Consider the following 23,767-nt stretch of genomic DNA (forward strand, 5'->3'; position numbering starts at 1 on the left):
ATATCCTGAAGGCTTTGGGCTTCCATTCAAGGGGGTTCCCTGACTCAAAGGGGACTGGACCTGGGCAAGCTTGCCTGGTTAAAATGTGACCCCCCGGCCCTTCCCCGCCTAGAAATGAGGGCCGAGAGCTCCCAGAGAACTGATAACTTGGGTCAGGTCACCCTTCAGCGCTAACGCCCTGACTCCCGACCCAGCTGGACTCTGGCAGTCCTCTGTCCTTCAGCCTGGAGGTAGACTGTGAGTTCGGGATTCCTAGTGGGCTAGCAAAGCCCCCAAAGCAGTAGCCTGTAAACTGGGTACAAAGGCAGAGAGGACCCCGCAGTGTGGCTCTATTTGAGCCCACGTCCCCTTCTCTATGTCCCTTCCCCACGCCTGACCCAGTCACCATCACCTCCACTCCTCCATTTACTCACTCATTTGCATGTTTGTCCATTCGAGGGAGCGTGCATTAACCATTTTTCTCCAGCTTTGTGCCAGGGGCTCTGAAATGTCAATGAGAGGCCTCAGTCTCCCAATGTGACAGTCTAGTTTCAGAGGGCCGGTGCACCGAGAACAAACTGGCTGGTAACTCCAGGTCTGGTAGGACAGCTGCAGGGGGTGCAGACAGTAGGGACCGGAGAGGGGCCCCTCCGGGAAGCTCAGGGCACTTTAGGGAGGAGAAGGATTTGTGTTGAGCCCACAGGGATGAGAAGAGTTTGAAGAGAAGACAGTGCCAGGGGCATTACCAGCGCTGGACAGGGGCTCGAGAGAAGAGGGGTAGGGGTAGAGAGAGCGAGAATGCAATGTTTAGGGCCCAGGGAGTCAGCAATGGTGCAAAGTGCAGCCAGGGCCTGGGGGAAAGGCTATGCTCCCCTTGGGAGGTCAGTAGAGTACTGGGGTGCAGAGCAAAATCTTTCAGGAAGCTGCCTAAGTGGTCCCCTTATTATTTTTTAAAATGTAATAGTTTATTTTTACATTTGTTGCATTTTTCCATCTCAGTTGCAGTCCCCTTGGGCTTTCCATCACCAAATCATCCCTTTACCAAATTACCGCCCTAAATGGCCCCTTTTCTCAGATGGCCGCTAGGGGGCTGCAGGCTGCTAGCGCTCACTCATCTCAGCACTCGTCTCCGGGATCTTCCCCTGCCGGCAGCGCTGCGCTGCGCGTTCCGTCAGTCCCTCCCTCCGTCCTGCCTATTCCTGGTGGTAGCCGCAGTGGCCAGGGTGCGCCTGAAGCCCCTTCTGCTTTGCCCTCCAGCGACAGCGACATGGGTGTCCCCCCGGTCCCAGAGGCCGGTGGTCGGAGTTGGGGAGCAGCGCTACTTGCTTTCTTCCTGGTTGCCTCTCGAGGTAAGGTCAGTGGGAGGTGGAATGCTGGGGAAGACTTCCTGGAGAGGATTGAGGAGCTCACCCGTGGGATCAGGGCGCCCCTCAGTTTGCTATGCTGCCTGCCCTGTCAAGTGTCCTGGCTGGTTGGTGAACACGGCTGTAGCCTCTGACAGCTGCCCAAGCAGCTGCCTGTTCACCCCTTCCTAGTTTAGGAAGCTCAGAATTGAGTAGCTTCTGCAGAACAGCAGAAAGACTAGGAGGCACCAATATGCCCTAGAGGGTACCACTGGCTCTTGGCACCTGCACCTGAGGTGGCAGGAGCCCAGGGTGCGGGGATGTGGTGGTTCAGCCAGAGCCCCGCACCAGGGACATACTCCCCTGTGACACTCGCCCTGGTGGGCACACTGGCCAGTGTGGTCACTGATCCACCGTCAGAGAGGGGCAGCATCGTCTCGGCACCACCCTGAGGGTCTGATGCCAGCCTGGCCTCTTGGTGAAGTTACCAATCAGGGGCGGTGCGGAGGCACCGGGAGGATGTGGCCACTTCTCCGGGTCCTTAGACAACTTTTGGTATCCTGCTGCCTCACTTTGCTCAGCTCAAACACAGAGACTTCACGCAGGAGACCTTACCCCTCTCCTCCTTTAAAGTCCAGGTTGTCACAATGCCAGGTAGTAGCCTGGGCTTCTGGGGGTGGGGACTGAGGCGCTGGTTCTGGAGTGGTCAGAACTGAGAAGTCTGGATCTTAAGGGAAGACGGGGGCTGGCAGGCACCCTGTGGAACTAACCCGATGAGGAAATTGTGGGCCCAGGGAAGTGTGGGTCATGCGGGGAGCTAGAGGGAGGCAGAAGGAGGTGGGAGCTTAGTGTGGGGGTCCCAGTGGGTGGGTCAGAGGCAGCATGGGAGGACAGTGTAAGAGAGGGGAGGAGGCTGAGGGAACCTGGAAAGTACCGCTGGAACAAGTGGGGCCTGCTCGTGGCATGCTGCCTCAGCACGTGGAGGCTGAGCCTCTGATGAGCGCAAGAGCGCCTGGAGCCCACAGACAGAACTACCCCAGGCCCAGCCTCAACAGTCTTGATGAAAGCCAAGAACGTCACTTAGGGAGAGTCCAGGGAGGCTCCCAAACCATGGCTCACGACAGCATATGGCTTCTAGAAGGGCAGCAGGGGATGGTGATGGGCAGGAAGGCCAGCACCCTCCCACCACAGACTACCTGGCTTCCTGTCCCTCCCCCCCACCACCCCGAGTAATCCCAGAAGCCCTTCCTGTTTTCTGCTTAGCACCCCCAATTTGGGAGATAGTTCTAGAGAGTTAGGGCATAGAGATCAAGTTTTCACAGTAGCAGGTGGGACAAAGACCTGGACCAGGCCCTTGAGGGGCCTCCCAAGGGCAGGCAGTGGGCATCACTCCCCATTGTCCACGGGGCCAGAAGCCTTCACCTCTGGAGGTCTTGGCTCCTCATACAGCCTGATATGCTAATGGGTCACCTCTCCCTGGGTCCTACTCGAGGATAACTGAGCAGCTTTTTACTAAAAGGAGTCAGCAGCATTCTCTTATCTCTGAACTACTGTGGGTATGCAGGTGAACCTTCTCAATATTCTTAAAATGGGCATGCTAATGAATATTCATCCTGCTACTTAGCACAGTGTGCAACATAGCAGAGAAGAGATAAGAGGTGTGGTTAGAGGCATGGTCAGGAGGGTCTGTGAGTGGGAAAGCCCTGCTGAGGGCCTGGGTTGCTCGGGGCAGCACCGTGCAATGTCAAAGCCTTTATGCTGCCAGGCAGCATGGATGTGTCTGCATAGGCCTGGCCTCTAGATCTTGGGCTTGAGCCAGCACCCTGAGACTGCTGGTGGAGAATATCATGTTCAGGAGCTCCAGGAAAGCTGACGATCCCTCTTTCCTGGACCTGCCTTAGGGTAAGATGGCTGGAGGGAGGCAGCCAGGGAGTGGGGACCCAGAAGATCTTCCCCTTTAGGCACTCTGTCCTTACCACATCCTCATAGACTGACACAGGAGTCACCCTGAGTCTCAGAAGGGCAGATCCCACCTTGTACTTCATGCAACAACGCCGTTGGGCAACCCAGTGATGCAAGCCTCTGACACAGCAACGGTCAGCTCTTAGGAAATCTGTGACCCACTGCCCGGAAGCCCTGGGATGGGGAGAAACAACCTTGAGGTCAGCCCATGGGCATGAGGTAGGCAATGCTGGGGACCCCCAGGGGCCAGCAATCATGGGGAGATACTTGCTGAGTGGGCTAACTGTCCTTATTTCCCCCAAAGCGAAGGTTTCCTTCTGGAACCTGACCAGCCTGGGCCGGGGTAGGCAGCTGGAAGAGGCTACTCCCCCAGGCGCAAACTGCATGTGGGGGTCTTAGGCCCAAGCAGACTGAGGGAAAGAAGGAAGGAAGAAGAGTTTCCTGGTGCCCACCTGGCCTACTGGCAGTGAGCCCTTAAACCAGCAGTGACGAAGCCCTCACTAGCACGTCTGAGGTCCCCTCCTCACCCAGGAGCAGTCTGACCTGACCAGGGGAGACTGAACCAGGGTCTGGCAATGAGGCTACCTATGAACCCCGAGGACCCACTCAGTAGCAGCAGGGGCACGCCTGAAGCTTGGGAACAGCAAAGCAAGGGCTCTGGAGTTGTGAGCCCTTTCCGGCCAAGTGCCTAAGCGCTCCGCTAGAGACGGCAAGTCAGACTTGGGTTAAAATCCTACGATGACCACTTATTGCTCTGAGAATCTGGGTAAGTTACTCAGTATTCCGGAATGAGTTTCCACATCTCTAAATCGAGGGTGATGCCAGCACTCCCCTCAGGGCTGCTGTGAAGACCCAGTTCACTGACCACGGGGCCTGGCACTGGCAGCTGCTGGACATACATATTTTGCTCTTTCTTACTTCTGGAGGCACATGCATTTGCTCTCCAGCGCAGTCCTACTCCTCGCTGGCGACAGCACATGGAGGCTCAAGGAGGGTTCCCTGGAAGTGGACCCCCTCAAATCCGGAAAGTCAGTCTGAAGGATGCATGGACGGCGCCCCCCCCCCCCCCCGTAGCACCTATGGGCACGCACAGTCTGAAATGTCCAGGGAGGCCCTTGCACATTCTCCTGAGGCCCCCAGACAGAGGGACTTTGCAACTTCAAAGCAAGTCCATCCAGCCCAGCACTGGCCCAGCTCAGCGGGGTCTTCCTGGAACTGATCTTTATACTCAGCCTATTTGTTCTGGCTGATCATCCCCCAGCAATTCACTAATGAAGTCTGGCTCCTTAAACCTTCCTGTCTAGGATCTTATTCCAGATGGAGTCCTGGGGTCAAGTCCTGACTCTGCTCCCCCTTAATCTGAGTAAGCCACAGGCAGGCTGGGTGACAGGGTCTCCGTGGCGCTCACCCCTCTCTTCTGGGATTCCTGTAATATCTTCCTACCACTATAGGTACTACCATTTCCCATTAACTACTCTGACTTAAGTAATACATTCATAAAGGAAGCCTTATATTACTGCCATAAATGGAAAGCCTTATCACTGGCAATAAGTAGAACGAAATCATAAAAGTATGTGATAGTAAAACCAAATAAGGGTATAACTCTTGGTTGGAAATGATACCCTGAGAAGACTCTGGGCTTGAAAGCTGCTGTCCCAGGCAGGAAAAATAAATAAATAAAAGGTTTGCAAACGACAGAGACATATTAAAGACAAACTGGTATCAAAATGGGACTTTCTCTTTGATACACTCAGAACTGAAACAGAATTGTAAAAGGCACCACCTTTTCTCTGTGTGATTTAATGTTGTTTAATGATGGAAAACGAAAAGTAAAACTATACTATGAATGCTGTCAGCTCCTCTTTCTCACTGCAGACATCAGCTCACTACTGTTAGCTGGGGCAGGGGGTAGTTCAAGTTCAGTTCTCCCAGAGGAAAAGAGATGGACAATGTTCCCATCCTGGGAGGCCAGGACAGGCTCAGAGGGCCTCTTTGGTCTTCTCCCAGGCCCCAATTCTCCAAGCCTCTGTTGCCTTCTCTAGCCAGAGCTTATGTCCAAATAAATACAGGAGCTCCAGCTGGGTCCTGTCTTGCACTGGGGCCAGCTAGTCATCCCTGGAACCACAGGAGAGAGAGAAGGAACTTGCAGCCCTGGAAAACTGGGCCCTTTTTGGCTAGGCCCTCTGTCCATCTGCAGCAAGAAGGCAGGGCCTCCAGTCAGCCCCTCGGCTACCTCTCCTCTCTAGAAGGTAACCGACAGCCCCAGATCTCTAGGGCCAGACTAGTTGGGTTAAAATTCTGAATTTTTACCACTTGTGAGATTGTGGGATAACTGCTCTGTGCTTCGCTTTCCTCATCTGGAAAGGAGGAAGGGAAGATTAAATTAGTGAATCCGTGTAACAGTGATTAGATAATAGCCGGCACAGATTAAATGCCCACTGCTACTACCGCCACTTAGATTCCTGACCCGCGGCCAGGCATGGAAAGGCTGAGTCTTGGGAAGCCTACACTGCACACTACTAGAGCTAGTGGTCGGGGCTGCATACTGCTGTCCTCAGGGATGAAAGGAGCAGTTGTGACAAGTGCCCACCAGCAGCCCCGGATGTGTGGATGCTTTCCCAAGGTGCTGGAAGTGCTGCTTCCGCCAATAGAGCCTGGCTTCCCCTTCCCGGACTCCTCCACCCGATGTGCTTATTGATACCTGCCCCCGCAGGAAGTGTCTATTCACATCTGAGACACCCTTTGTCCTCCCTGGCCACAGAGCCCCATGGACCTTCACCCCAAGCCCCAGGACCACTTCCTGGAGCTTGAGGCTGGCACATTTAGCCCAGATTGGTCCCTGCCTCTGTTTCCCTTTGTGCTCTGCATCTTGGCAACGCTGGAGACTAGCCTTTTCCTACACCCTGCATGGATTATGCTGGCACGGAGCCTGGCAGGGAGCGGGAGGCCAGCTCCACATCTGCTCGTGGCTTCCTCTGAGGACAAAGATGTGGGGTTTTGCACCTTGCACGAGGCCAACGGCAGCAGGCGACCAGTAACTGTGTACAACTTGGAGCAGCTGGACAAAATTCAGATATTTGGGTGGGGCTTCCCAGGCCTGACTAATCAAGTCAGGGACCCATCTCCAAAGGCTAGAATGTTGCTTTGGCAACTGTGGGCTAAACTCTGGCTTTGTCAAAGAAAATACACATACACACACCCTTCTAGTCCACACCCTGGGGCCTTTGGGGTTTTAAGGTTTTGCCAGGAAACTACTGGGAAGATAGAGACAACATTGCTGAAAATCTGTGTCCCCAAGATGAACCCAAACAAGGGTCCCCCTCTCTCCATTGAAAATTTTTTTTTCTTTACAAGGGGCTGAGTCCACCTGTGACTGTGGATCCTATTGAGTGAGAAGGCAGCAGACTAAATGTTTACAGGACTAAATTCTGAGCTGATGGTCTTTAGCAACTCTGCGCCCACGAGGCCTCTCTGCCTTAGGCTGACTCATGATAGAGCCTCGGTAAATATCTGAGGAATGAGAAACTGATGTTTTAATTCGTGGACAGCAGAGTCCATCCCAGTTCAGTACTAAGTAGCTGTGGGGGTGGGGGGGGCAGGGTAATAAGGTGTCAGCTCCTCCCCTCACAGGGGTGAGAGTCCTTTCCTGTTTGTAGTGTTATATGCTCAAGGTATGGGTTTCAGCTAAGTCACAGAGGACTGTGTGGCCTTGAGCAAGTTTCTTGACTTTTCTGAGTCTGTTTTCTTTTCTTTAAGATAGAGACAATAATACCCAACCAAGCCCTCCTTGGTGGTGCAGCGGGTTAAAGCACAGCATTAAGAAGCCAGCTGCTTCAGTGCGAATTCAATCCCGGGCCTGGGAGGTGACCCACATGGCACGGCAGACCTCTCCTGACCCGCCCGCTGCTCCCCTGAGCAGTGGACTAAATCAATCTGCCTGTCTGCTCCCCACTCTGTCTCTGGTGAAACCTCTCACCGATCCTACACCTCTGGCCTGCACCCCATTTCCATATGCATAAAAAACTAACTCTTGAAAAAATTAAAATATCCAAGCAGAGGGTGTTATGAGAGTTAAGTACTAAATGACTCAGTAAGCCCTAATTTTCAATGTCTCAGACACCTGTAATCACCCTTGTGGCTCATTCCCTGTCCCCTTCCTCTTCCCCGAGGAAAGATAGCCCTTCTCTCTTACCATAGTTTTCAGAACTAGAGGGGGCCTAGGAATGTGGGGAGTCTCAAGAGAGGATGAAGCAAAGGAACCCAGGGAAGATGGACTACACCCAGGGCACACAGCGAGGGCATGGCTAAGCAGGAACTGGGCCCAGGGCTCCGACTGCCTGGGCCGGGGTTTTAATCCTGAGACCTGGAACTTTCTGGGTTCACAGCATTCTTCCTTTAGGTGCTTCTGTTCCTTGCCCAGTGGTCAGAGAGCAGCACAATGACTGGATGGCTCCCCCCTGGGCATAGATGCAGGTCCAAGGCTGGGGGCATTTTCCTGTCTCATGTGCTCCCGGCCACCCTGGAGCCGGGGCCCTTCCTCCCCACCCATTCTCCTGTCTGGACAATGCCCCAGGTGTCCAAAAGGGTCTGCGTCTGACAATAAGCAACATCCTCTTGCAAATAATTATAATTCCAGCTGGGCTATATATAGCCCCTGATAACGCTTGGGCGCCTGCGCAGTTTGGGGTGGCATGGGGGGTGCACTGCTTTCCAGTGCTGTGCCCTTGAGTGTCCCCCCAAGGACGGGCTGCAGTGGGCAGCTCGTCCTGGCTGGAGCCTCAGACACAATACGCAGGATGCTTTCTCTCCATCAAGGACAAAGCCTGATGGACCCTTGGCCCATTCCTGTCTTGGTCTTTTGCTGTAGCAGCACACTCTCCCTGTCCCCCAGTCTTGAATTCCAGGACAGTTTCTCCTTTTTCGAAAAGGGGAAGAAGTCCTTCTGGGGTGTGTGGGGTGACAGGGACTGAGTAATGCTCTCTACTCCTATGTCTGAATCCCAGTTCTTTCTGTGAATCATCAAGTAAATTCTCTCTGGGGCTGAAAATCTGGTCCTCACTGCTGTTTGGGAAACTCTGTGATCCCCAAGGACCCCAAGAAAATTCACTCACGCAATTGCAGACCCCAAGGGGCCTGCTTCCCTCTTGGTGACCCCGCCGTTTGTTCCCACTCTGGCCCCACCTCACCCACACACTGACCCCATCTTCCCCCATCTCTACCCACCTCCTCCACACTGGTTTCTTTTGCCGTCTCCACTCTCCACCCCCCACCACCACTCAGCTCTGGGCTCCACTTCTTGCTTCTCCTCCGTCTCTCCTCTACCTATTCTGCTCCGCCTTCCCATACCTGTGGCCCCGTCCTCCCTCTAACCCTCCAGCTGCACACTCACGCCAATACTGCTGCATCTGGATTGGATTCTCAGCTTGGTACAGCTCTAGGCGGGGTTGAGATGATGAGAAAATGGAAAACACGACACCAGCTCCGAGAGGTGCTGATGGGAGCTGAAATAGGGCCAAGCAAATACCGTGATAGAGTGACTCAGAGGAGTATTGAGGAGTGGTGGGGTCTGTGGCAAACTGGAACACTAACACACCATCTAAAGGGGTAGTTGCTCCTCTGTGCTAAAAGCTGTTGCCTTTTAGGACAGTTAGTTCAGTGTTAACCTGACTGATTATAGTTTCAAAGCGAAACTAGAAGCTGGAATTTTCTTATTTTTAAATGTCAATCTCAAATTTTTTAAATGTACTTTAGGGTCAACTAAAATATGACTGAAGGCTGTACTGGGCCTGTGGGCTGTCAGCTTCAGAACTTTGGTCACAGATTATCTATGTGCCGGAATTTAACTCTAGCCCTAATTTACTGTGTGATCTTCGAGTTACTTAAGGCCTCAGTTTCCTCACCAGTGAAACAGGATTTAAACCAACAGCTACTTTATACAGTTGTTGAAAATGTCTCTAAGATATTTCTGTTTTGATTTACTTGAAACCCCCATAGCCCAAGTTCTGAGTTCAAATCTTCTGGAACTTCACACAAATTGCTTTCTCTTATTGGCGTCTTTTTGTTTCTCTATGAAGACCTGCATCTTTCCAATGAAATTCTGGAATCATTGCTCAACTTGGGAATGATTTTCCAAAAATCTGGGCTCCCAGACATGGCTCCCTCTCACATGTGGCTGTGTGAGTGGGAGACTGGTGTGTCTGTCTCTCTTTCCTTCTGGGGCCTAAAACTCCACCCTTGTAGACATTCTTTAGGGCCATGGCTTGGCTTCCTCCCACACTCTGTTAAATATGCAGGCACTCCAAGACTGGATCACAAGCTGTTATCAGTCATTCACATCTTAGTGGGAAATAATTTTAAGATGGTGTCTCCATTCTATTGTGCAAAAACTAGGAAATGTTCCTTGCCTCAAGGCTAGCAGGTAGATACTAGCATTTGTTTAATAGGGAGGAGACTGAGGCTCACAGGGAAGTGATCCACAGCTATTGGGTTTCAATGCAGTCTGGCTCAGTTCCAAAGCTGTGCTGTGCTGCCTCCCTCCTGCCTGGGAAAGGCTCTCCCCTCTGCTGGTGGGTCCCAGACTTTCAATGTAGGGAAGGCCAGTCTGGAAGAGGAAGAGGCATTACCTGGGTTCAGGTACTGGTAATGAAAAGGACATACCCATTTGGATTTTGTACATATTTTCAAACTCTCTTTCTGTCTGCCTTACAATGGCTGCTGAGCTGCTAATTAAAGTAGCACGATATATAACCCTCACAGCTACCCCTCACGTGTCTGTAGAGGGCCTTGGAGCTCACATCTGGCTTCTTTCATTCACTATTATTGCAGCTAATGTTTTCCTCATTGCAAATGTGAGGAAACGGAGGTGCACACAGCCTGATTACGCATGAAAGTCTCCAGCTCTAGGGTTCTGCTTTCGAAAGCCAGCACTTTCATCAATGTGGCTACGTGCTGAGGGCACGAGGGAGGACAGAAAGGAGCAGCAGATGGCTTCAATTCTTACAGAAAGCAAAATGAACTGGAAAATTCTCCTAAGCCTGGGGGCATGGATGAGGTGACCTCCCATGCATTCTCTGTCCTTGCCCCTCAGACGGCTAGGGTTTTCCTGCTTCCCTTCCACCTGACCCAGCTCAGCCTCTTCACTTGCTGGAATCCCATCTGTCCGTTAAGACCTAAAGAAGTCTTGACAGACTTCAAGAAGTTGCCCAACTGCCCCCGGAAAGCTATGTCCTCCACAGTGTGCGAAAGGCAGGTGCTGGTTTGTGCCTTGCCTGCCCAGCTAGGTGAGGTGCTCAGGGAGAGGGGAAGGGGAGAAACATTCAGCTTCCAAGTTTGAAGTCTTGCCCACACAGGCCTCTCTTAGTGTTCACCGATGAGGTGGGAATGCGTGGCTGGGAAGGCCTAAAGGTTAAGCTGTAGACCCCAGAACAAAAAGCTGCTGTTCCCAATGCCTTTCTGCTCCCCTCCTGCCTCTAACCCCCCACCCCACCAGCACTGGGTATGGAGGCTGGCAGCGCTAGGTAGGTAGCAATATTGCAGTGTCTGCAGTGGGGCAGGTGGGCATGGGTTGGCCGGGCCAGTCTGCAGTCTACCTGGAGTCTCTGGGGGTGAGGGGCGCTGGGGGGGAGAACTTGAGCACACACCTGCAGCTGGGGAAGCTCCTCCCACCCAGCCTGAGATGGGGTTGGCTTCCTGAACTAATGAAGAAGCTGAGGCTGGCGTGGATGGCTGACTCGCCTAGGCCTATAGCTGGGGAATGGCTGAGGGCAAGCCACATTTCTGGAGCCCCAGGCCGAGGCTCTTCCCCACTCTGGGGCACCTGAGGTGGTGCTGGCTCGGCCAGCTGACAGCTCTCATCATCTCTCTGGGCAGGTCTGGCGGCCGCCCTCAAGGTCGCCACACCGTATTCCTTATACGTGTGTCCGGAGGGACAGAACGTCACCCTCACCTGCAGACTCTTGGGTCCCGTGGTCAAATCACATGACCTGATGTTCTACAAGACATGGTACCGCAGCTCACGGAGCGAGATGCAGGTCTGCTCGGAGCGCTGGCCCATCCGCAACCTCACCTTCCAGGACCTTCATGTGCACCACGGAGGCCACCAGAGTGCCAGCACTGACCAGGAGCTGGCCGAGCGCCATGGGCTGGAGTCGGCCTCCGACCACCATGGCAACTTCTCCATCATCATGCACAACCTGACCCGTCTGGACAGCGGTCTCTACTGCTGCCTGGTGGTGGAGCTCAGGCACCACCACTCAGAGCAGAGGGTTCACGGCGCCATAGATCTGCAGGTGCAGACAGGTGAGGGCTACCTGGACAGGTCAGCCTGGGATGGTGTCACTGTGGGGAAGGAGCAGTGTGGGCTTGTTGGGAGGGTAAGAGGAGAGGATGGCGTGATGATGGGGTGTGGCGCCTCACGTTGCACCGCTATATGGGTGGCTCCGGGGAGCATGTGTGAGAGGTGGAGGGGGATGCTGTGGGCAGCTAGGTGTGAGGGAGGCTACTTGGGATGGGGACTTCAGAATGTGAGTGTGTCACTGCTTGCGACCATACCAGGGAGTGACTTGTGACTTGGTGAACAGTCTAAGGGTGTCCTGATAGACAGCAAGGGGTGTCAGAGTAGGAGGTGTGGGTGCCAGTAGGCATACACACACCCCGGGCATGGCCTGGGTACTGGCAGGGCTGTGTGTATGTGTGGACAGTGTGCAGGCTCCAGCAGGGCCGATGCTGCCAAGTGGGCCCTGACAGGGGACCTGTGACAGGAGAGGAGCACGTGGCCCGGCCAAGCCTGGCCTCCTGGGCCTGACAGCCATCTAACAAGCCCTCTCTTTTGCTCCCACAGGTCAAGAAGCGCCATCCAAGTGCATCGCATACCCACCCTCCCCCAGAGACAGTGAAAGTAAGGGACCCTCCTCTTGCTCCTTCTGGGCTCTCCGTTCTCTCCTGTTCCTCATTCTGGACCTTGACCCCGCATTCTGAACTCTGCCCTCACGGCTCCCAGCACACAGATAGCCGCTCTATTCCTTCTCTTCACCTGTTTTGCTGCAGCCTGCAGTGACCCACTCCTCCCTTCCCAAGCCCTCAGCCCAACAGGCTGGCGACTGCCTGTGTCCTACGTCTAAGCCCTATGTCCCACGGTGACTTCCGGCCAGGGCAAACCCGTTGTGATGGCTACTGGGGGCCAGAGCCTGCTGAACTTGTTTTCAGTGGGTCTGCTCTTATCCACGGCCTCACAGGAAGGTTGGGGACTCCTCTTGGCATGGATCCAGCTACTTAAAATTTCCTTGCTCTGTGCTTGGGGTGCGGAGAGGCACAGTAAGGGAACTAGGACCATGTTTCCCAGAGTGCCTGCTGAGTGTCAGGCACTGGGCTGAATCCTCTCAAAGGGTGGTATTCCAGTGGATTCCTGAGCACCCTGTGAAGGAGGCATCACTATCTTTACATGCCTGGAGTTGTCCAAATGAACAGCAGCACAGGTGGGACATTGCTCGCTTCACCTTCTAGCTCAGGAGAGGAGACTGGGTGCAGTGGGTGGCAGTCAGCCCCCTGGCGTTTGCCCAGAGATGTGCCCTATAGGGTGGGGTGCTGCTCTGAGGGGGACCTGGGCACTCAGAGGTCAGGGGAGGATGTCCAGCAGCCTGAGGAAAGCAAGCAAAGAGAGGTGTCTGGGACAGCCCACTCTTTGGAGAAGAGAGGATCTCAGCGTCCATGTCTTTCTATGCATCAGAATTTCTGGGGCATCCAGTGTGAACCAGCTCCCGCCCAGGCCCCAGAGACCAAGTGCAGCCATCTTTCTGGCCCTCCAGGAGGACACGCACTAAGCCCAAAGCCTAGCGTGAGAACAGTGAAACTATTATAGCCTCAGCAAACCCCAAGTTACTTTCTTTCACACTACTGGTTTGGCGCAACAGACATATCAGCCAGGAATAAAATTAGAACACATCTCAGTCCAAGCCAGACTCACATGGAAGTAAGAAAGTCTGCAGCTCAAGACCCTCCCCTGAATACCACACAGGTCACATGTCACCTTGTCACCGAGCCACCGCCAGACTCACTTCCTCCATGGGGGCAGCTCTGTGGTGGTCAGCGAGGGTGGAGAGAGGCCACGGAGTCCCTTTCCTTCCTACCAGGCAGTGTCACAACTGCCTGGGTCCAGGATGGGGTGCGCTCACTTCCCCATTGTCTCTTCCACTCTGAGAAACACCCCAAAAGTTCCACTTCTTCCTTGAAGTGCTTACAGAACTGCAAGTCACTTAGAAACAAGATGTTGCTGCTGCTGACCCCACTCCACAGATGGGAAAAGCAAGATCCAGGCAGATGAAGGCTCTCACTCCCCATCTTGCAGTCCCAGAGCCAAGAGGCAGCACCAGAGCACCTGCTTCTCATGTGTGAACTCTGCCTGGGCCCTGGACTGCCTCTGCCCACCCAGTCGCTCTGAAATGAATAAAGTTAGATGCCCGAAGGGACAGAGATGCCAGGCAAACGAAGGGCACAAAGGAGACAGAGTAGAGGGTTTCTTGATCTAGACTCTAGAGAAGTTGCTGCTAGAATTAAGGGAGCAGAAAATCACCTGCACATTCCAGGTACCTAGCTGATAAAAGGCCAAGGGTAAAAGCTGATTAGCTTTACTGTCCAGAGTAGGTCAGGCTGCTTGCACTGGTGAACCCTGCTCTCAGTTTTGACACTTTCCTTCCTCTCCCATGTGTGGGTCTGTGCAACCTCACTCTGGTTCCTGCTTCTCTGAACTGCTGACTGCCATCAACTAGATTCCTGAGGACGAAAGGACATGCTTGCTTTTGTCCTCCCTGTTGACAGCATGGGGAAGACCTTAGGATCTCCTTCTAAATTCTTTGTCATCCTGGGGACGACAGCTCTGCTGGGGTCTTGGAGCTAAGGTGGTGTGGTCCCAGATGAGATGAAATCAGGCATGGGAATCTACTTCCATTATGTGGGTACCATGTGTGCATGAGAAATGGGGAAAAGCCGATTCCTTTCCTACGCATAGGGATGCAATCTGTTACCTAAAGGGCTGAATGGGGGGGGGGGTGTCAAAAAGTGAAATGCCCCTGGGCAGCGGGGAGTTGAGGAATAAGATTGTAGGGAGGGGTGAGGGCCACAGGGAGCATCCAGCCGCAGTCTAAAAGGCCCAACCGCTGCCTGTCAACTGCCAGTCAATGTTCAAGCAAAGGCACAAGTCCAGATTTGACAAACTCTCTCAATTTAAAAATGGTGGCAACTAACTAGAAGAAATTAACTACTGGGTAGGCCATGGTTGCAACTTGAATCCATTCCAGTGAAATGCAGTGTGGTGAGGTGGTTATAAGTACAGACACTAAAATCACTCAAGTTGCCTTCATTTTCTCACCTGTAGAATACAGATGATTCTAACTGTACTGCTGTTTCAGGTTCTGAGGTAGACAGTCCTGTGTCTTTTAAAAAGGAGGCTACATTCTGAGAAATGCATTGAAAGGTGATTTAGTCACCATATAAACATCACAGCATATCACTGCACCAACCTGGATGGTCTGAGTACCTAGAACCTATGTTATGGCCCATTGGGACCATCCCATACGTGGTCCCACACGTGATTGGGACCGTCCCACACGTGATTGGCTGGACTGTGATGTACGACTGTACATGCAAACCACAGAGCAAGTGCCAGGCAAGTCTGGGCCACCATTACTTCTAACTCAGCATTCTAGGCCTGGCTTCCCAAGTCAACTCTCATTCCCCTGTGCCACGGCAAGATGGCAAACAGATGGAGGCAACCGCTCCGTGACCTATGTGCTCAGGGGCGCCCCCTGATGGCTGGTTGCTGGTACTGCCCTCCACTGCCACTTTCCATGGGAAAGACCCCAGTCCCTGTTCTCTAAGCCAGCCAGCCTGGGTTCCTGACTACTTAACCTGCTTCTACCCAAACAGTTCTTGAGGTCTCCTTTTCAAATTACACCCAGTCTCCTATGGGAAGACTGGGAAATAGGAGGGGGAGCTATTCCAGAAATCACCTGAAGGCCTAAGGGTGCCTGATGGGGGAGAAGCTGAGAAGGGGGAGAGAGAGAGGAAGTCTAAGGTGTTCTAAGAGCCCTAAATTACTAAGGCTGTGATTTTACACTGGGCCCCGGGGAAAGGGGGCTAGGTAACTCTTCTCCCAAGAAAGACTTTTGACCTCCTTCCTCCTCCCACCTCAACTCCCAACACAGCAGGCTGCTCTGCTTTCATCCATCCTAGTCCCCAGGGAGCCAGGCAGTACAAACTCCCTCCTCCCTCTGCATATAGTCATGGGGGTACCTGGCAGACCCTGGACAAAGACCCACTGAATAGCTGGCATCCCTCCCAGCCTGCCCTGTTGTGTAAGGGCCTGGCACTGTCCTCGGTGCTGGCCTGGCAGCTTCCTCTGCTGGTGTCTGATCACCTTCCTGTGAGTAGCCTGACTCTGGATGGCTACCAAGCAGGACCCTGCCACACCCAGGTACTGGCCAGCACATGCAGGGAGGAGAGTGGGGAGCCACGGCCAGGATAGACTGTGCTGAGGAGCCCAAGGTTTCAGAGGGCATTTGGGCCCCCAGAGCTGTCCCCAAAACCCTTCCCCCTTTTCCCAGCTTCTACTTTCAGCCAAAGTCCTGATCTCCTGGCTGTGCTGCAGAAGGGAATCTTTGCCAGGGGCTAGGAGCGGTGGGGGGATGGGTGGGTGGGGTGGGCTGGGGGCATGGGGCAGAGCTTCCTGCACCACGTTCTGCTTATCTGCACCAGGCACTCTGGACCAGTCTGAGGAGACCTGCTTTGATGACTATGAAAGAGTTGTCCATCCCCCCTCCCCCAGGCTCAGTGGGAAACCACAGCCCCTCAGTAATTCAGGACTCTGCCAACACCTAAGACTTCCCCTCTCTGTCCCCGCCCTCACCACTCCCCTGTCAGGCAGGCTGGGGCCTACAGGTGATAATCTGGACCAGCTCTCTATTTCCCAGGTAACAGAAGAGACTGGGTGCCAGCAGGTTCTCAGAGAGTGCCACAATAATAAACCTGTGGCAGGGCTTGGAAGTACTCAAGTATTTTTTACTTTCACTATTCCACCCAGAATACAGCCTCTCTAAGATCTGTGGTGAACCTGCTTTGTGATCAACACAGCAACTGTTCCGGTACTCGTGGGTACTTCTAAGTGCCTGAAAACAGTTTTTTTTTCTTCTATGGTGTGAACAACCCCCTTGAAAGCTTGTTTACACCACTGTTTAGCACTATGGTGAGATAGAAACGGCCATAGCAACCTTTATTCCATACCCAGTTGGGCAAGGCAACACTCGGCCCATACCCGTCCCCACAGCTGCCTGGGGTCCAGCTAAGGGAATGGGAAGGAAATGTGTTTTACTCGGTTTGTGGTTTGAGGGCATGTCTGTTCCCAGCTAAACTTCTAGAGTCAGCAGATGGACTAAAATAAATCAAGTTTCTCCTGTTGCTGGTGGGAACCAGAGGCAGCACAACCTTTTTGGAGGGCAATTTGGCCACAGCCTAAACAAAGATGCACACACACTGTGGCTCAGTATTTCACGGCTAGAGATGTATGTAGATGTGTGTGCTGAGTGAGCTAAGATTGGACACAGGAGTTCATTGCTACGTTATTAGTTATGTCGAAAATCAAAGCAACCTAGGTACCTGCCAACAGACTGTTACAATAAATCCTGGGTGAGCCAGGTGATAAGGCCACAGGCATAATGAGGTAGAGCTTGCTGCCAGCACAGAGATGCCCAAGTCATGCCACGTGGGACCAGCAACTCCCCAGTACCCCCACGCCCGGTGCATGCAGGGAACTTTTCCAGATACTACACAGGGGCACTGCATAGTGAGTCTCTGGAGTGGGAACACTCAACTATAGATACTTTTCAACTTAGTCATATTTCTTTTGTAACCTAGAAAATTCAAAATTTCAAAATGCCAAAGATTCACATTTTTCTACCTCTTGTCCTGAGTTTCCCCTGTGACTTGTGTCAGATCAAGAGGAGGGGTGCTTTTGGAGTTCAGCCTGAAGAGTTGGCCTTTATATTCATTTATACTTTCCTGTGGCAAAATATACATAACACTTTCCATTTTGACTCTTTTGTGTTACAATTCAGAGGCACCAACTATGTTCACAAAATTGGGTACATTATCACGTGGGCTCCTACTGACCTTGAATTCTGTGGCATGGGAACTGTGAAGGGCACCGCCTGTGGCCCCTGGTGGCTGAGCTGTCACCCAGGGGCTAGGAAGAAGATCCCTCTCTCTGTTCCCTCCAGCTGCCTCAGCTATAAGCACTGGCACCTCATTTCTGTTTGCTAGGCCCTCATTTCTGGGTGCCATATGGGTGGTGGGGGTGAGGAACTCTTTGAAAAGGGGTCCCCAGGCCCCTCTGCTAGTCCCTGAGGGTCTGGCTGTGAGGTCTGAGTAAGGTGGGCTCCCCTGCTCTCTGGTGTTCCCTCTCCGGACCTCAGTTTCTCGTAAAGAGGAGCAACAGGAATGGGACCTGACCTTGGCTGCCTCTGTCCTTTCAGACATCACAGCTGCAGCCCTGGCCACGGGAGCCTGCATTGTGGGGATCCTTTGCCTTCCCCTCATCCTGCTCCTGGTCTACAAGCAGAGGCAGGTGGCCTCTAACCGCCGTGAGTATCCTTGCCTGTCTGGGGTGAGTGGGCAACTGAGTGACCTGGTCAGCCTTCCGCTCAGCCTCTGTGCGACTGGCCCCTGCTCCCGGCTCAGCCTCCAGAGAACCAAAGTAGAGGGCGCATAGTTCCTCAGGGTTCCACAGACAGGAGCTGCCGCAGTTCCTGCCAGCAGCTGGACTCCCTGCTCATGGCAATGGCCGCGGGGCCCGATTGCCCACCAACCCCGGCCAGTCTAAGTGGCTTCAGTGAATGCCTGCTGGATGGATGAATGATGGTATGGAGGAGCTCAAACTGGCTTATAAAAATGCTGCTATTTGAAAATGCTTGGGGAGCCTGCTTTTCCGTCTGGACCACGTAGACAGGCTTGTGTTGTCACTAGTGTAGCGATCAGGAAGAGAGAAATGATCAATGATGAGAGCTGTATGGGGGCTTCACGATAACTTAGTTCAACTCTTTTTTTTTCAAGCGAGAAACCTAAGATCACTAGGATTAAATAATTAACCTAATGCTATCTAACTTAGTAAGGGACAGAGCTGGAACCCAAGTTTTGAGCACAGTCTTGTCAGAGAATATCACCCGCCGCAGAATAGAAATGCTCACCTGTGCCCGGGGCCAAGCCCAGCCAGCTACATGCATTCTGTCACTTATTCCTCACAATGACGTGCATTCTGTGACTTATTCCTCCAAGACATCGGTCCTAACATTCTCCTCATCTGATAGCTGAGCAAACTGAAGCCTAGAGAGGTGAAGTAACGGACGTAAGCAGCCACCCGACTAGTAAGTGGTAGAACCTGTCTTTAAGTCACGGGGACAAGCACCTTCTCACCCTCCTCCGCAGGTGACATGCCCCTTGCCCTTCCTCTGACCCCACCCACTAGCGTCAGCCAGAGTCCTCCAGCAGCAGGAGGTTGGGGGAGCCCTCTGCCCTTGGAACTGGCATTGTCTGCCTGGCACAGGCGACTGAAGAAGCGTGCTCAGCCACCAGTCGTTTCTGGCTCGCCCCAATTTCCTTCTGCTGGGCCATAGCAACCTGACATCCTGCTTTTGGGGGGCCTGAGCTGGTCACTCAGAGACTGCTGCCACTGGTCCTCATTCTCTCCCCAAATCCACCATGAACAACCTACAGAAATACCCCAAGGTTGAAGGTGGGGTGGGAGGCAGGTAAAAGGGTCAGAGCAGAAAGAGGACCCCAGGGATTCAAGCAGGCAGAGGAATGCCTGCGGAGTTTCAGCATTTCCATGGTGGAGGGGAAGGGAGGAGGAGGGAGACAGGCATGTTAGGTATTTTCTGCCCCCTCATTCCAGACCACAGCACTGCCTCCATTAGGGAACAGGAACCGGAAGACAAACAAGTCCCCATGCCGGGTGGGGTGTGTGTGGGATCCAGGGGGCCCATGCTCCTGCTTTTGGTTTCTCAGCCTTCCTCGGAGTCCCCAGAGACCGAGTTGAGGCCCTGCCCAAGTCCCAGCTGGAGGAAGGAAAACCAGAGGGGACGTTCCCAGGACAGCAGCCCACGGGGCTGTCCCGGAGCACACAATGATCGAGAGAACACTCCAACTCCACGCACGGGGCCACCATCAGGAAGACGACTTCCCTCAGGAAGGGGCCACAAGGGACAGATGACCTGGGTGCTGAAGAGCTGGACTGGCAGAGGGAACAAGCAGGCCCGGGGCAGCTAGGCCGTTGACATGGCCTTCGAGCCTCTAACAGAATCCCATTCCTGTGCAGGGCAGTCACTTTCTGCACCTTCACCCTCAGGTTTTATGGGTGTGGTAGCAGGGAAGTTTAATTCATTTTCTAATAAAAATAGTTTTGAGGTCAGTCTCCCTGCCCCCCTCCAAAAAAAAAAAAAAAAAAAGAGAACGCAGTGTATGGTTCCGAGTGTCAGATATGAAGGATGCCAGAGGGCACGAGCTCGAGAAACCAAGTGCAAAATGGAAAGAGGGAGAGAGGTTTGCGTCAATTCTCCTGGTCTTGGACTCTCGGCGTCAAGGGGGTCGGAAATCACCTGGGAGCCCAAGCACCTGGCCACAGGACAGGAGTCTGCCTGGACGGGGATGACCCTGGCACCAAACCTGGCCTGGAGGAGTGCTCGGAAATGAGCCACACCCAGGACAGAGACAGGGTGGGGAGCCCCAGGAGGGCAGCTTGCTAGAGACGGGGGTGTCGGGAGGGGGGTGGAAACTTATCAGACTTGGTTTCCCCAGCTCTGAAGCGGGATCACAATCCTTCAGATAGTGGTGGGCCGAGGGCATGTAGGGCACCCCCAGCAAACAGGCCCAGAAGCTGCCTGTAGGCGGCAGCCATGATTCTGCTCCCTCGGAGACTTCGGGAAACTTTGTGCAACTTCCTTGCTTGTGTCCTGTTGTTGCGCCACCCCTACCTACATCTGCTTCCCCATTGTGATGGGCGCTGAAGCTGCTGAAGCAAGAAGGATCTGTGGGAGCAGATGGGAACAAAGAGGGAAGTTGGGGCCATCTGGGTGGTGGCTGGTTTGGGGAGTAGGGAACCTCAAGAGTAAGGCAGCACCTCGAATGAGGAGAAAACACATGGAATAGCTGAGAAATGCTAGGGCCTCAGACCCCCTAAGGTTCCCTCCCCTCTCGGAGATGTCACCGCTAGAGCCACCCCAGTGGCAGTGTGGAGGGTGTGACATGGAGGACCTGACCTGTAACTCCCCCACCCGGTAAATCATGGCAGACGCCCAAGCAGAACACAGCAGATTCAGGAGCAAGGCCTCGGGGTGCACTTAGCTCACACAGTCTAATACCACCTAAGTCAAGCTGTAGGAGATGCAGTGGCTGCTCTGGGTGACAACTTGCGAGATGCAAACTCAGACCCCTTGGTCACTAGACAAAGCGGGGTGCTCACGAAGGCCTCTTGAAGGCCGCGGCTGCAGGGTGAACAGGCAGAGCACAGCCATCTGGGCATCCCAGGTGAACAGCAGTGGGATCCGGGGCTGGCCGGGGCCCTGCCTGGCCTTGCTGCTGTCCCTGGAGGGGCATGTGCCAGCCCGGGCAGGGATGTGACCAGCTTCTCTGTCCCTTTGTCTCAGGTGCCCAGGAGTTGGTGCGAATGGACAGGTAAGACCCATGGAGACCTTCCTGAGAAGATCCCCTGCAGGTGCTCCCACCCTGACCTCCCTCCCTGCCTCTGCCTGGGCCTGTGGCACTGTAGGGTCAGGTGTCTACCTAAGCAGTGGCTGCAGTTAATGCACAGGGCGAGGGGCAGCTTTTAGCTTCCCTGCTCTTTCCACAGGATCTGTCCCTTCTCGCTACTCCATGGTAACTGGTGGTGTGACCGAAGGGCTGAGAATACAGATGTGGCCTCCCCAGCCAGCTGTCAGGAAGGAGATATTTCTGGGCATCAGGGGCCCTGTTGGCCGTCTAGCATGTCTGGTTAGAAGCACATCTGCCACCTGCGTCTGCGGCTGACACATCTGTGCCTGTTGGCTGTCTCACTACCACTCCTCAGTGGCAGACAGCCATGCTAATGCTGATGCTCAGGTATAGCATGCACCCACATGTGGGCCTCTGTGGTCAGCCACAGGGCTGGGGCAGGAAGCAGCTGAGCTGGAGCAGACACTGACACATGCAAAAAGGCAGACAGGATGTCCACTGGAGTCGGGGCACCTCTCTGCAGGGGTGCTCCAAGGAGAAGGCCACAACCCTGGGCCACAGAAGCAGGGGCTGACCAGGTCAGCAGATCACAGAGGATGGGAGCAGGGGAGCGTGTGTCTCTGGACGGGAAGCTGGCACGGGGCCTGGCACAGAGGGCATGCTCAGGAAGGAGCCACACTCTTGGTATCTGCAGTCTCAATGCCAGAGCTCCTCAGGGTGTTTGAAAGGGATGATATTCTAGACAGGTCAAAGCAAGTCCTGCAAGGGATGGTTCAGAATCTCAGACAGGAAAGGTCTCCAGAGACTGTCCCACTCCCAAGCAGGAAGAGAAGAGGCCCCTCCCTTCAGCTCAAGGCAAGCCGTGGGGATTCAGTCCCAGTGCTACTAACTCTACTGACCAAAGAGAGACTTGCCCCTAGATTCCTGAAGCTGGTGTTCCAGAAGTGCCAATGACCCCAGGCTTCTGGACTGGGCCCCGGGTGCAAAACACCGGGCCAGTTCAGAACCTGTCCTGATGCTTTCAGTTCAGGCAGGGTGGCGTGTGCAGCCCCTCCTCCCTTTCCACTTCTAGATCTGGATCCTCCCTTCCTGCTGGGAAAGGCGCTGAGGCTTGGGAAGGCATGTGGGGGAAAGGGACCCAGAAGTGTAGGGGGTCGGGGGATGGGAGGGCAGCACAAGTGACCTTCATTTCTGCCTCTTTAGCAGCAACACTCAAGGAATCGAAAACCCCGGCTACGAGGTCTCTCCGCCCTCTCATGGGGTGCCAGAGACCAGACCCAGGCCTCCCTTGTCCTATGTGGCCCAGCGGCAGCTTTCCGAGTCCGGGCGGCACCTACTCTCAGAGCCAAACACTCCTCTGTCTCCACAGGGCCCGGGGGAAGTCTTCTTCCCATCCCTGGGTGAGTGCTCCTCAACTCTCACAGCTCTGCAGTCTCTCAGGTCATGCTCCGGTGGCCTGCAGGGCATCAACCTCATCTCTCTCCCTGGGGGTGGGGGACATCACAGTCTCATAGTGTGCATTTGTGGGGACAGAGGGACCTCCATTCACTCTGATTTTCCTTTTTTTTTTTCAGACCCTGTCCCTGACTCCCCAAACTCTGAGGTCATCTAGACAAACTGGGGCCAGTTGGCCACTGTGACTGGGCCTGGTACTTTCAATTTGAGGCTGTCCTGTGTATGGACCCTGTGGTCTTGGCCCTGGTTTTTTCCCTTCTGCTTTGACCCCAGAGATACCCCTGGTGGCTAGACCTTCAATCTATCTGGATGCTTCATGGAGCAAGTGGGGGAGGCTGCATCGTTTGGCCCTCGTCTCAAGGACTGTGGGGTGCTGGGATTCTGCTCCAGAGGTGTGGGGTTCACCAGCTACCAATGCCAAATGACCTACATCCTAGGAGCCTGAGGATGCCCAGCTGTGTGTCAGCCTCGTTCCCTGGGACTTGAGCACAGATGTGTCTAGATGGGCACTGGACTGATGCCCTCCACGTGCCACCCCAGTGCCACCCTCCCAGGCACGAGAGAGAGGATGGGATACAAAGAGACTCTGCCCCACTGTGGGCCTGGCTTCCCTATCTCATCTGCGGCTGCTCATCTGTTAAAATTCAGTGTCTGTAACTGCGGTTCTGGGGCTGGGCCTGGCTGAGTCCTGGCTGGGTAGCCTCCCCCAGCTGCTGCCTACCAACAACCTCTCCAAGGAACTGTCAACAGGTTGAACAGATCAAGGCTCCCACTACCTGCATACTGGTCCCCAGAGTTCACCAACCAGAGGCCCCCAAACAGGCAGTACATACTAGGGCACAGTAGCCACTGTGAGCCCATCGGCATCTAGGGCAACAAAGTCCAGGCCCGAAGCTGCACTGTCCACCACTGGTGGGGGCGGGGGAGTGAGAGGCTTGAAGATGATGATGGGCCTCTCCTACAGCCCCCTCCCCCTCCCGCTGCAGCTGGTTGATGGAGAGGGCGACCACACGCTGCACTGTCCAAACTGCGACACTTCTGAGAGGGGAAGGGGTGCTCTTCAAATGACAGGGGCCCCGGACGGGGCCTAGGACTGGGGTAAGAGCGGAATTTCTACACCTACTCTTGAGTCTGAGGTACCTGAGTCTCCGGAGTTCGTTCAACCAGTGCTGAGCCTTTAGCACAGAGTGAGCTTGTTGGGTGGGAGCAGTGGGTGTGTCTATGCTGCTCTCAACCCTTTACTCCTGCCTCCTGACAGATTCGTTTCTATACATGTACAC

The 23,767-nt window shown here is 54.1% G+C and overlaps 2 protein-coding genes across 3 annotated transcripts in view; one reads left to right on the forward strand and one right to left on the reverse strand.

Annotated features, from left to right (window-relative positions):
* Window positions 1-23,767, reverse strand: part of CDH23 (cadherin-related 23) — a 330,906-nt gene that overhangs the window by 34,722 nt on the left and 272,417 nt on the right. The gene's annotated exons all lie outside the window — the stretch shown is intronic.
* Window positions 1,140-22,796, forward strand: LOC105853517 (chromosome unknown open reading frame, human C10orf54). 2 transcript variants are annotated; one of them, XM_012723699.1, is made up of 7 exons: window positions 1,140-1,328; window positions 11,154-11,582; window positions 12,124-12,180; window positions 17,804-17,911; window positions 20,969-20,996; window positions 22,236-22,432; window positions 22,607-22,796. In XM_012723699.1, the coding sequence occupies exons 1-7, from the start codon at window positions 1,247-1,249 to the stop codon at window positions 22,642-22,644; spliced, it is 939 nt and encodes a 312-aa protein (XP_012579153.1). In that variant the 5' UTR covers window positions 1,140-1,246; the 3' UTR covers window positions 22,645-22,796. The 2 variants fall into 2 exon arrangements, with proteins under 2 accessions (XP_012579153.1, XP_012579155.1); XM_012723701.1 differs by having other exon boundaries at window positions 22,239-22,432.

The sequence above is a fragment of the Condylura cristata genome, unplaced genomic scaffold, assembly GCF_000260355.1.
Source record: "Condylura cristata isolate star-nosed mole 26May11 unplaced genomic scaffold, ConCri1.0 scaffold00011, whole genome shotgun sequence".
Classification (NCBI taxonomy): domain Eukaryota; kingdom Metazoa; phylum Chordata; class Mammalia; order Eulipotyphla; family Talpidae; genus Condylura; species Condylura cristata.

What these genes read in the sequence shown, in the direction of transcription:
- LOC105853517 (XM_012723699.1), top strand. Translation starts at nt 1,247, where the DNA reads ATGGGTGTCCCCCCGGTCCCAGAGGCCGGTGGTCGGAGTTGGGGAGCA. An exon ending in GCAGGTGGCCTCTAACCGCC is followed by an intron (nt 17,912 to 20,968) that starts GTGAGTATCCTT and finishes CCTTTGTCTCAG; the next exon opens with GTGCCCAGGAGTTGGTGCGA. An exon ending in AGTCTTCTTCCCATCCCTGG is followed by an intron (nt 22,433 to 22,606) that starts GTGAGTGCTCCT and finishes TTTTTTTTTCAG; the next exon opens with ACCCTGTCCCTGACTCCCCA.